At 46.7% G+C, this 13,420-nt stretch overlaps 1 protein-coding gene across 1 annotated transcript; it reads right to left on the reverse strand.

Moving 5' to 3' along the window:
* Window positions 1-4: 4 nt before the first annotated feature.
* LOC129834856 (KH homology domain-containing protein 4-like) lies at window positions 5-13,032 on the reverse strand. Its single transcript, XM_055900184.1, has 14 exons — window positions 12,751-13,032; window positions 11,656-11,941; window positions 10,968-11,087; window positions 9,582-9,661; window positions 9,448-9,500; window positions 8,837-9,048; window positions 8,109-8,317; window positions 7,321-7,381; window positions 6,262-6,319; window positions 5,391-5,659; window positions 2,342-2,461; window positions 2,036-2,130; window positions 1,502-1,794; window positions 5-675 (listed from the first exon to the last, which is right to left on the reverse strand). Exons 1-14 carry the CDS (start codon window positions 12,777-12,779, stop codon window positions 539-541), a joined length of 2,022 nt encoding a protein of 673 aa, XP_055756159.1. The 5' UTR covers window positions 12,780-13,032; the 3' UTR covers window positions 5-538.
* Window positions 13,033-13,420: the final 388 nt, after the last annotated feature.

Below are 13,420 nucleotides of genomic sequence, written 5' to 3' on the forward strand. Positions count from 1 at the left end.
GATGGATGTTTCCAAATCCATTTATTAAAGTATTCCATGGGAACAGATTCACACCATTTTACATTATATACAATATAACAGTAATAATCAGTGAATTTGTGTACAGCAGACTCGGTCGTGGAGCAGGAGGCTCGGTCGTGGAGCAGGAGGCTCGGTCGTGGAGCAGGAGGCTCGGTCGTGGAGCAGGAGGCTCGGTCGTGGAGCAGGAGGCTCGGTCGTGGAGCAGGAGGCTCGGTCGTAGAGCAGGAGGCTCGGTCGTAGATGGACAACCGCATATGCTTTTTCAGATTTGAAATAAAAATGACCCTTTCAAATGAAAACTGTCTTTAATAATTATAATAACATAAAGTAGCTTTGTTTTTGGGGGCAGGGTCCTAGCAATGCGACGCTCTGTCCAATAGTCGATGACGGTAATAGCAGAGCTGGCTAGACTTGGGCTGAACACTGCAAACCAGCGTCTAAGTGGAACGAGGACACTTTAGGGTGGGGCTGATGGGATTAGTGAAGGGTAGTGGGCGTATGAGTTAGAGTCTTACTGCTAGGAGTCCTCTTCCTCATCAGAAGAATCCCCACCGTAGGGTACTAGGCATGAAGTGTCCACTACCCTACCTCCGTAGGGCACTAAACTTGAAGGGTTCTCCACTACCTTCATCTTCTTCACCTCCCGAGGAAAATCTGTAGAAAACAAAGACAGACAGCAAGAGACAGAGAAAGAGAGCAACACAGAGAGAGAGCGAGGGACAGAGAGAGCAGAGCAACAGAGCGCGAGAGAGAGAGAGAGAGAGAGAGAGAGGGACAGAGAAACAGAGAGCGAGAGGGACCGAGAGAGCAGAGCAACAGAGCGCGAGAGAGAGAGAGAGAGAGAGAGAGAGAGGGACAGAGAGAGACAGAGAGAGCAGAGCAACAGAGCGAGCGGGACAGAGAGAGAGCGAGAGAGGGACAGAGAAACAGAGAGCGAGAGAGAGAGCAGAGCAACAGAGCGTGAGAGAGAGAGAGAGAGAAAGAGCGCGAGAGAGAGAGAGAGAGAGAGAGAGGGACAGAGAGAGAGCGAGAGAGAGAGCGAGAGAGAGAGAGGGACAGAGAGAGAGCGAGAGCGAGAGAGAAAGAGAGGGACAGAGAGAGAGCGAGAGAAAGAGAGGGACAGAGAGAGAGCGAGAGGGCAAAACAAGAGGAGCCCAGCCCATGTTTGAGTTGGTTGGATTGATCCACAGCCAGTCAGAGCAGAGGGATCACACAGACACCAGATGAGACAGACCCATGTTAGGTCGCAGCAGGTCCAGGAGACATGTGGAGAGAACAAGGGGAAGACAAAAGAACACATACAGGAAGTGACAGTTAGCACGGCTCAGCCAATCACAGAGGAGCTCGAACAGATTGTCTCCATTACTCCACTACTGAGGGGAAAAGACATCTGAAAACACCACTCAACTTCATCATGGTTAAAATGTCTGCCCATTCAGGCATCAAGTACAGTGAAGTGTGTTCCCGGTAAGAAGCGTACCCTGTGATGCAGGGGTGCTGGGTGGGACCACTGGTAGTGCTGTCTCCCTGGGTCTCTTGTGTGCGACGGGGCTGGGTGGTACCACTGGTACTGCTGTCTCACTGAGTCTCTTGTGTGCCACAGGGCCGAGAGTGCTGGGTGGTACCACTGGTACTGCTGTCTCCCTGGGTCTCTTGTGTGCCACAGGGCCAAGGGTGCTGCGTGGGACCTCTGGTACTGCTGTCTCCCTGGGTCTCTTCCGTGCCACAGGGCCAGGGGCCAGAAACACAGGGAGAGGAGGTGGCATCAACACCCTACAGACAGAGACAAAGGAACCAGGTGGAGAAACAGCAGTGGCTTCATTTAGGGGCTGTGTTCAGTAGGAGCAAAATGTACGAAAACAACCCAAAACTGGTCTGAACGTATAACAAGAAACAACGGTTCTCTTTCATTCCGTTGTGCCCTTTTGAACACAACCCCGGTGGCTGCAACATTCTGGGCAAAACGAAACCAGAAACATTATTAGAGATTTAGAGCAGAGATCTATGTCCAAACCTTTCAGCTCCTTGTCCTGGCTCTTCCTCTCGCTGAGCTGGAGGTAGAGGAGGAGACTTCTCTCTCACCGGGGCCTCGGGTGAGCTGCTGGCAGGCTGAGAGAGAGAGAGACAGGTAGGACTGTTAGCAGAAGGTCACTGAGCACTGTTTGAATTCCTAAAAACAAAAAAACACTTTCTGTACTTGGAGTAACCAGTGAGCTAACACATCTGGGTTGGGGAAACCCTTTATTGATTTGGTTTAGCCGAGTTATTCAGTTGACAAGCCATTCTCGTGCATATTTCAGCAGTTTCAGCTACGTCTCACCTGAGAGGCCCGCTCATCCTCAGTCTTTTCATGGAAGCGTCGTTTAGGACTTCCTGTCCCTGTCTGAGGGGAGCTGGATGACGACAGGTCAGTCTCCGTCTGGTCACTGCACCCAGGGTCCTGAGACACCAAAGTCAAACCCAAACAATAGTTAGTCTAATCCCAGGGCCATCAATACACCTGATTAGTCCTGCCCTTAAAATGGTCTACAACTTCATCAATACATCTGTTTAGTCCTTATAATGGTGTCCCTCATCAATACATCTGGTTAGTCCTTATAATGGTGTCCCTCATCAATACATCTGGTTAGTCCTTATAATGGTGTCCCTCATCAATACATCTGGTTAGTCCTTATAATGGTGTCCCTCATCAATACATCTGGTTAGTCCTTATAATGGTGTCCCTCATCAATACATCTGGTTAGCCCTTATAATGGTGTCCCTCATCAATACATCTGGTTAGTCCTTATAATGGTGTCCCTCATCAATACATCTGATTAGTCCTTATAATGGTGTCCCTCATCAATACATCTGGTTAGCCCTTATAATGGTGTCCCTCATCAATACATCTGTTTAGCCCTTATAATGGTGTCCCTCATCAATACATCTGGTTAGTCCTTATAATGGTGTCCCTCATCAATACACCTGGTTAGTCCTTATAATGGTGTCCCTCATCAATACATCTGGTTAGTCCTTATAATGGTGTCCCTCATCAATACATCTGATTAGTCCTTATAATGGTGTCCCTCATCAATACATCTGGTTAGTCCTTATAATGGTGTCCCTCATCAATACATCTGATTAGTCCTTATAATGGTGTCCCTCATCAATACATCTGGTTAGTCCTTATAATGGTGTCCCTCATCAATACATCTGATTAGCCCTTATAATGGTGTCCCTCATCAATACATCTGGTTAGTCCTTATAATGGTGTCCCTCATCAATACATCTGGTTAGCCCTTATAATGGTGTCCCTCATCAATACATCTGGTTAGTCCTTATAATGGTGTCCCTCATCAATACATCTGTTTAGTCCTTATAATGGTGTCCCTCATCAATACATCTGTTTAGCCCTTATAATGGTGTCCCTCATCAATACATCTGTTTAGCCCTTATAATGGTGTCCCTCATCAATACATCTGTTTAGCCCTTATAATGGTGTACAACTGAATCTCCTGGCTGCTACTAACTAATGAAACCGATACAGGCTGTTTCTAAACTGGCTGCTACTAACTAATGAAACCGATACAGGCTGTTTCTAAACTGGCTGCTACTAACTAATGACACTGATACAGGCTGTTTCTAAACTGGCTGCTACTAACTAATGAAACCGATACAGGCTGTTTCTAAACTGGCTGCTACTAACTAATGAAACAGGCTGTTTCTAAACTGGCTGCTACTAACTAATGAAACAGGCTGTTTCTAAACTGGCTGCTACTAACTAAATGAAACTGATACAGGCTGTTTCTAAACTGGCTGCTACTAACTAATGAAACTGATACAGGCTGTTTCTAAACTGGCTGCTACTAACTAATGAAACTGATACAGGCTGTTTCTAAACTGGCTGCTACTAACTAATGAAACTGATACAGGCTGTTTCTAAACTGGCTGCTACTAACTAATGAAACTGATACAGGCTGTTTCTAAACTGAAGTCCTGACTTCAATTTTCAGGCGAGAAACCTTTTGTTGCTGTTGCTTTCTTATGAGTGTCATGGTGTTGTAAACAACTGATCCCCGTCCTGAATCCTATTGGACAACCCACCCATGTTCCTGTCAATACATACTTGTACTGGTTTCCTAGCCACTACGTACCACTAGGCCGAGGTACTGGTTTCCTAGCCACTACGTACTACTAGGCCAAGGTATGGTTTCCTAGCCACTACGTACTACTAGGCCGAGGTATGGTTTACTAGCCACTACGTACTACTAGGCCGAGGTACTGGTTTCCTAGCCACTACGTACTACTAGGCCGAGGTACTGGTTTCCTAGCCACTACGTACCACTAGGCCGAGGTACTGGTTTCCTAGCCACTACGTACTACTAGGCCGAGGTACTGGTTTCCTAGCCACTACGTACTACTAGGCCGAGGTACTGGTTTCCTAGCCACTACGTACCACTAGGCCGAGGTACTGGTTTCCTAGCCACTACGTACTACTAGGCCTAGGTACTGGTTTCCTAGCCACTACGTACTACTAGGCCTAGGTACTGGTTTCCTAGCCACTACGTACTACTAGGCCTAGGTACTGGTTTCCTAGCCACTACGTACGTACCACTAGGCCGAGGTATGGTTTCCTAGCCACTACGTACTACTAGGCCGAGGTACTGGTTTCATAGCCACTACGTACTACTAGGCCGAGGTACTGGTTTCCTAGCCACTACGTACCACTAGGCCGAGGTACTGGTTTCCTAGCCACTACGTACTACTAGGTCGAGGTATGGTTTCCTAGCCACTACGTACCTGTAATAGGCCGAGGTATGGTTTCCTAGCCACTACGTACCTGTAATAGGCCGAGGTATGGTTCCTAGCCACTACGTACCTGTAATAGGCCGAGGTATGGTTCCTAGCCACTACGTACCTGTAATAGGCCGAGGTATGGTTTCCTAGCCACTACGTACCTGTAATAGGCCGAGGTATGGTTTCCTAGCCACTACGTACCTGTAATAGGCCGAGGTATGGTTTCCTAGCCACTACGTACCTGTAATAGGCCGAGGTATGGTTTCCTAGCCACTACGTACCTGTAATAGGCCGAGGTATGGTTTCCTAGCCACTACGTACCTGTAATAGGCCGAGGTATGGTTTCCTAGCCACTACATACCTGTAATAGGCCGAGGTATGGTTTCCTAGCCACTACATACCTGTAATAGGTCGAGGTATGTTTCCTAGCCACTACATACCTGTAATAGGTCGAGGTATGTTTCCTAGCCACTACATACCTGTAATAGGTCGAGGTATGGTTTCCTAGCCACTACGTACCTGTAATAGGCCGAGGTATGGTTTCCTAGCCACTACGTACTAGGTCGAGGTATGGTTTCCTAGCCACTACGTACCTGTAATAGGTATGGGTGTGTCTTCCTGGGACAGACAGGATACTGAACCATAGCCTGAGAAGATGGAGGGTTTGTCGACAGGTTAGATTGACTGGGCTGACCACTAGCAGCACTAGTCCAATAGCCAGAGGGTCCTGGCGGTGTGGGGTAGCTGGTAGAGGCAGCATAGCCCCCAGCCAGCCCGTTACACCCTGGGTAACCACTGCTGCTGCTGTACCAGCCCTGGCTAGAGTAAGAGCTATTAGCTGGGTATCCATGAGCTGGGTATGCTGAAAGGGAAGTATAGGAGATCAGGGTTAATGGATGTGATTGGAAGAGATCGTCATTCACAGACAGGGCTGTTGTCTGTCTGACTGTTCTGTTTGTTTGTTGTGCCACTAGAGACAGAAAGAGATTCATTTACCACAGTAGCTAGTTGCGTCTGTGGTTTAAACAAACATAGGAAGTGATCTACTGGAACGGAAATGTTCTGGGTCATTCTATTATATTCAAGTAAATGAGTAGGAGGAGTTTCTCTGTCCACGTAACCTGGATGGTCAATTCATCTGATCAGGGAAAACTCCCGGGCCTGGCTGGTTATTTCACCCGATCAGGGAAAACTCCCGGGCCTGGCTGGTCATTTCACCCGATCAGGGAAAACTCCCGGGCCTGGCTGGTCAATTCACCCGATCAGGTAAAACTCCCGGGCCCATATTCATAAAATGTCTTGGAGTAAGAATGCTGATCTAGGATCAGGTCCCCCCTTGTCCATTCAAAACCTGATCCTAGATCAGTACTCAGAGGCGCTTTATGAATACAGACCCTGGTTCTCTGACTGTGGTATTTGAGTTACTTCGTGTTAGTTCTGGTGTGTGAAAGAGGGGAGACTTACGTTGGGTGGAGCCGGTGGCGGTGTAGATGGACACCATGCGGCTATGTTCAGCTCTCACCTGGACAACAGACACACAGGGGAACAGGATGACAACACTGAACTCCAACAAAAAGGAAGTGAATCATGTTTAGAGAAAGCAGAGGAAGAAATCCTGTGAAATAAGTCTCAGACAAGCAAGTATATCAATAACACACTTTTAATCCCACAACATGGATGGTTTAAAAACAGAGTGGGTTGTAGAGCCCGGTAGAGAATTCAACGGGTTAAAGTCTGTACTGGTTCAGGATGTGAGTAGGTGCAGAGCACCGTAGACCTATGTCTGTAGGTCAGGTGGTTCACGCTACTGCTTTCTATAGGAGGTGGGTATCAGTGACAACTACACACTTCAATAGTTTCACCTTCTTTAACCTCCATCATGGGGCGTGTTCATTAGGGCACGCAAATAGAAAACGGTTTAACCAAAAACGTTTTACAACAGAAAACAAAAATGAGTCCAGGAAAGTCCCCCCGTGTTTCAGTCACTTTTCTTCTGTTTGGTGCCCAACGAACACGACCCAGTTCAAATAAACGTGATCATGTACATTGGAGTCATTTAGCATACGCTCTCATCTACGCTGTCTGCTTCCCTTGCTGTGTATCAAATCACATGTTATTGGTCACATACACACGGTTAGCAGATGTTAATGGTTAGCAGAGGTTATTGGTCACATACACACGGTTAGCAGATGTTAATGGTTAGCAGAGGTTATTGGTCACATACACATGGTTAGCAGAGGTTATTGGTCACATACACATGGTTAGTAGATGTTATTGGTCACATACACATGGTTAGTAGATGTTAATGGTTAGCAGAGGTTATTGGTCACATACACATGGTTAGTAGATGTTAATGGTTAGCAGAGGTTATTGGTCACATACACATGGTTAGCAGAGGTTATTGGTCACATACACATGGTTAGTAGATGTTAATGCGAGTGTAGCGAAATGCTTGTGCTTCTAGTTCCGACAGTGCAGTAATATCTAACAAGTCATCTGGGGGGAAACATTGTATTGACTTACAGTTTCCAACAGGCTCTCTGTGAGTTTCTTGGCAGCTTCCAGCCCCGTGGAGTAGGGATGGCTACAAGAAAAGACAACAGTGTTGAAATGGGAAGAAACCGACGACAACAACCCCCACCACCACAGCAGGGAACAACTACAAGAGGAAAGAAACTATTTCAGACCCTACGAGACAAACAGATGGTTCACCAAACATCTAGAGCAGCAGGACTGATAGCTAGCCAACGTGTGGTGAGCAGTCTTCTGAATGCATACCAGTGAGTTGTAGAGAATTCAACGGGTTAAGTCTGTATTGGTTCAGGATGTGAGTAGGTGCAGAGCACCGTAGACCTATGTCTGTAGGTCAGGTGGTTCACGCTACTGCTTTCTATAGGAGGTGGGTATCAGTGACAACTACACACTTCAATAGTTTCACCTTCTTTAACCTTCAAACAGTTCACATGGCTTTTGTACTCATCACAGGTTGGTGTATATTGATAAGTCCACCCCCCCCCCCCCCAATGAAAATTGTCTCAATGCATCTGGCATGATTCTAATTTCAGGGTCTGGTAAGCCCCTATAGGCCGAATCAGGGTCTGGTAAGCCCCTATAGGCCGAATCAGGGTCTGGTAAGCCCCTATAGGCCGAATCAGGGTCTGGTAAGCCCCTATAGGCCGAATCAGGGTCTGGTAAGCCCCTATAGGCCGAATCAGGGTCTGGTAAGCCCCTATAGGCCGAATCAGGGTCTGGTAAGCCCTTATAGACTGGAGAAATAAAGGTGTTTGACCCGGAAGTAAAATCACTGTTACCTGATGTAGACGTAGAGTGGTTCGAAGGACTCCCGCCGTGAGGCCTGCTCTATGTACCCTGAGCCTTTCCCCCTGAGGAACACTCTGGCTCCCGTCTCTGTCTGGATGTGTCCCAGGTACATCCCCCCAGGACCCTCCACCTTCTCGTTCACATTGAACGAGGGCAGGGACTGGTCCAGACCCACAAAAATCTTGACGTGCACAAAACTCTGACAGGGAGAGATGACAGTTACATTTGGATAATCCTGGGTCAGGTCAACACATAGTTCAACCCCCACATTACAAACATACCTCATCTTATGGACAACAGAAAGCAGTAGAGTAGGGAGCTGGTCGATGTCTGAACTGCTAACTTTTTAATCCAACTAAATGACTAGCTAGAGAACAGTGTTGTGAGCAGCAGCAGTAACCGTGGTGTGTCTGTAGACCAGGGTGGTTCTCTCTGCTGTGTTACTCTAGGAGGTTGGTATCAGTGAAGGTCACATGGTCTCAACTGGCCTCACCTTCTATTACCTCCAGTTATTGGGCATGGGCCAGAAAGCAAACCGAAAAACACATTTCCCTGCCGCAAAATTGTTTAAACCCAAAGTTCCTGTGGTTTTTAGAAATACCAGTTAGAGGATTCCCGGAATTGGGAGGGAATAAGGAGGGAGGGAATCGTCCAAGCAGGACTTCTTAAAAATCTTTCAGGGAAAAATTCTATGAGGACCAGGGACCCCTGTATCTACCCCTTGGTGTGGCGCGGCGGGCCGGTGTCCATGTGGCACAGGAGGGTTGACACTAGGCATCCTGGGTAGGTGTGGATGTGATGCAGCCATGGGGCGAGAGGGCTGGGGGTAGAGAGGCAGGGGGGGTATGACGGGTCTCAGCTGGGATCCTAACGCTGCAGCTGTCCTCAACACATCCTCAGAGATGATCTCCTTTATCTTCAGCACTGCCTCTGTAAGACAACACAGGGAATAGATAGACAAGGGGGTCTATGGGGACTTTATCCACAGCACTGCCTCTGTTAGACAACACAGGGAATAGATAGACAAGGGGGTCTATGGGGACTTTATCCACAGCACTGCCTCTGTTAGACAACACAGGGAATAGATAGACAAGGGGGTCTATGGGGACTTTATCCTCAGCACTGCCTCTGTAAGACAACACAGGGAATAGATAGACAAGGGGTCTATGGGGATAATATAGTGAGAAAAACAACAGCCAGTCAACCACACCGACCCATGGTCATCTTCTGAGTTGTGGTCTTCACTATGTTGTGTAATTTACAGGATCTGAGGACAATAAAGTATCTAATGCAACTGTAGACGGGAGGGGTTATAGAAAATCTACTTACTATTGACCTCCTCTTGGCTCTTCCCCTGGACGTGTAAATACAAAGGCCTTTCTCTAAATAAGAAGAGTCCGTTAGATCTCCACGTGGTCAGAGTCAACTACAGATACACACAGGAACATCAACTGCATACATACACTGCTTTTCCATGGGACTTCTCTGCACTGGTCATGTAGTGGCCTCTGGTTGAGACTACTGCACCGCTGACCTGACGAATCTAAAACAAAGAGGAACGGTTTCACTAATAGTTGGGGCCACGAATACATCAAATGTATGTAGACACGTCTTCTAAATAGAATATATTAGATATATATTATACAGAAAGGGTTGCGATTCAGGCCCGATTGATGGTATCCAACCCCTTTTCATTCCTATAGGACAGGGGTCGGGAACCTTTTTGACTAAGAGAGCCATGAAAGCAAATTATTTGGAAATGTATTTCAGTGAGAGCCATATAATATATTTTAAAAGTGAATTCAACTAAATGTCAGTATAATAAGCCTCTGAATTTGTCGAAGTGCCGATTTACATTCGACCGTTTCATCGATGTAATTTTGTCATTGCAAATTAGACACACCGCAGAACCTGCTCTCTCCACAAAGGCGAATTCTTCGGTCCATTCGTCCTGAAATGTACGATACTCGTCATCTTTTTTTATTTTCGCCATCTTCTTCGTCGAAGGGTTAGCTTTGAGCTAATGACCGAGCAGACTGATTCAAAAGGAGGCGTTTACCTGTTTTACCTAGCAACGGCCAACGTAGGCCAGTAATATTTAATTAAAATAATGGACAATTGCTCCTGCAGCCCTGAACAGGACATGAGCAGTGAACAATCGATGGATGGATTAAAACAAGTGAGAATAGGCCTCCCGGGTGGCGCAGTGGTCTAGAGCACTGCATCGCAGTGCTAGCTGCGCCACCAGAGTCTCTGGGTTCGTGCCCAGGCTCTGTCGCAGCCGGCCGCGACCGGGAGGTCCGTGGGGCGATGCACAATTGGCTTAGCGTCGTCCGGTCTAGGGAGGGTTTGGCCGGTAGGGATATCCTTGTCTCATCGCGCTCCAGCGACTCCTGTGGCGGGCCGGGTGCACGGTGTTTCCTCCGACATATTGGTGCGGCTGGCTTCCGGGTTGGAGGCGCGCTGTGTTAAGAAGCAGTGCGGCTTGGTTGGGTTGTGCTTTGGAGGACGCATGGCTTTCGACCTTCGTCTCTCCCGAGCCCATACGGGAGTTGTAGCGATGAGACAAGATAGTAATTACTAGCGATTGGATACCACGAAAATTGGGGAGAAAAGGGGATAAAAAAAATTTAAAAATAAAATTAAATTTTTTTATTTTTTATTTTAAATCTGCGAGCCAGATGCAATCATCAAAAGAGCCACACCTGGCTCGGGAGCCATAGGTTCCCGACCCCTGCTATAGGAGGAACGGTCCAAGGTTTGTCCCCAATGCATTTTAAGAAGGAGCCAAGTGGAGACAATGCAAGAGAAGAATCAAGGAGAGGTGAAAACTCTGGTCTTTTTTTTACCTCTTCCTGTGTTTTTCCTTTGGTGAGCAGGTTTCTGCTGTTGATGGGCACATCGTTGATATCCACCTCTGTCACCACAGTCTCGTCTCCACTAGCGGCAGCCGACATACAGGGAGGGATCTGTGGGTAACACGTTTCATATGAGTCCACATACAAACACTAAATAACTAAAGTCATGGTGGTCATACAATATCATGCAGTTAGGTCGGAGTTTAACCCTCCTGGGAAGCCACCCAGGTTCCAGGCTTTAGATCCTACTAAAGACCCTATTTGGTTGAGTCAGGTTTGTTAGTACTGAGCTGGAACAAAAGCCAGGGACTCACAATGAGTTAGAGAGACTGCCTAGAGTGTTGTGAGCAGCAGCAGTAACCGTGGTGTGTCTGGAGACCAGGGTGGTTCTCTCTGCTGTGTTACTCTAGGAGGTTGGTATCAGTGAAGGTCACATGGTCTCAACTGGCCTCACCTTCTATTACCTCCAGCTATGGGACATGGCTACATTATATTATGTGGTTGATAACAATGACAATCTTCACTCTCCCTGTTCTCAGAGACAAGTTGCACCACCTAAGGAAACCATTCGTCTGTGGCTTGAGCCTCTTATGACCTTATGACTGGATTAAAAGTCTGCAGTGATTCCTCAGGACCAGGATAGAGTAAGAGAAAGGTACATTAACCCTTTCCCTCTCACCTTGCCAGGTAGTGGTGGAGGAATCATCAGTTTTCCCTTGGCCATCAGCATAGCGTTGATCTTAGCAGCCATAGCAGCAGCCATCTCCACACCTCCCCCCTGTGCTGCTGGCATGTCCCCCTGCAATGTCCGGAGCACCATGGGACCAGCTACAGGCTGCTGGGCTGATTGAGGGGTCGTAGTGGCCGATGTGCAGGTCTGGGCAGAGGAAGCGAAGCCTTGCATGACGTCTACCCTCGTTTTGGGCTGAGCAGGCTGATCCCATCTGCTGCTACTGGTTAGGCACCTGGATTCATTATGATGGAGAGAAATGAGAGACAATTCAACATCAAGTGGCTTGAAACAATAACTGAAATGGGACGCACTCCATATTGAGATTAGATATATTATCCAACTGTTTGGGGCTAATTTGACCGGTTGCCTATCATTTCATCTAACTCAAGATCATTTTGTAGGGCGGGGTTAGAGGGTTAGTTTGTGTTTGCAAGCTAGTTAGCATAACACTAGTCGCGAATGCGCCGATGCGATGCTGGCCAACATTAGTGTTCGTAGGGTTAGTAGGCCTCGGCATTCTCTTGAAAACTGTTCTGGCCTGTTCCTCTACAAATCATTTATCTTGGAGGGTAGTATCAGCAGGTAACCACAACTTTAGAGAGACCGCTTTCTTGACCCTCCACTAACTAGCGATATGTTAGTTGTCTAGTTAACGACGTTAGACAATTAAACTTAGCCAGAAACCGGTGTTGTTAACTAACGTTAGCTAGTTCACGTTAGCTCAATTAGCATACCGTTTTCTAGCAACGTTAGAACGGATCAACTTTACTGCTATGGTAAAAACAATAATCTACGACTGTGGCTTGGTACATTTCGGATAAACCTTTACGAAATATTCTAGTTATAATGATTTGTACTTTCATACAGTGGAATAAGAACGTTATCTAGTTAGCTGTAAAACCAGCAACCGCCGCTAACGTAACGTTACTGTACTAAGTTATGTAGCTAACATGTTAGCACGAAGCTAAAATATACGTGTTCTTGCGTCCGTAACTTATTCAAAATATAAAAGTAAATGGTACTAAATAAAGTGTAACTTACGGTGTCTGCCCAGTCATCCCAGAAGACATAGCTAGCACAGTTCAATTTGCAGAGGAACGTGTGTTCTAGCTAGCTACTATACTCAGCCTTGCACACGTCCTCATTCCACAGGACTCCGGTCCGGTCGTAAAGGCAGTCAACGTTGTCGTACAGCGCAGTCTGGATTTTCGTCACGCTCGTAATGAAAGCACCCCGGGAACTTCACACTATCTTCAACTGCATAGCACCAGAGAAAAGTCAAAGACAAACTGACGAATCTTTCTTCTTCGTGTGGCTTTCCGACAGACTAGACGCTATGTTGCGTATTGCTGCCTTTCACAGTTTGGAAAGTGCATTGCACATTTGTTTAAAAAAATATATTTATAAAAATATAGTTGTTGCATAAGTATTTACCCTGGTTGTATAGGCAAGCCTAAATTAATTCAGAAGTAAAATGTGGCTTAACAAATCACATAATACATTCTATGGACATGATTTCTGAATGACTACCCCTTCCTCTGTCCCCTATATGTACAACATCTGTAAGGCACCTCAGTGAAGTATTACATTTCAAGCACAGATTAAACTACAAAGACCAGGGAGCTTATCGAAAGCGTCATAAAGAAGGGCAGTGATTGGTAGATGTGAAACAATAACAAATCAGACATTGACTATATCTTTAAGCATGGTC

Source organism: Salvelinus fontinalis, chromosome 35 (assembly GCF_029448725.1).
Source record: "Salvelinus fontinalis isolate EN_2023a chromosome 35, ASM2944872v1, whole genome shotgun sequence".
Classification (NCBI taxonomy): domain Eukaryota; kingdom Metazoa; phylum Chordata; class Actinopteri; order Salmoniformes; family Salmonidae; genus Salvelinus; species Salvelinus fontinalis.

Bases quoted from the DNA above. Each gene is read 5' to 3' on its own strand.
- LOC129834856 (XM_055900184.1), bottom strand. From the start codon at position 12,779: ATGTCTTCTGGGATGACTGGGCAGACACC. The intron at 5,660-6,261 runs GTAAGTCTCCCC...CTTCCCTTTCAG, and splicing joins CGCCACCGGCTCCACCCAAC to CATACCCAGCTCATGGATAC. The intron at 2,462-5,390 runs GTACGTAGTGGC...TTGGTGTCTCAG, and splicing joins CACACCCATACCTATTACAG to GACCCTGGGTGCAGTGACCA.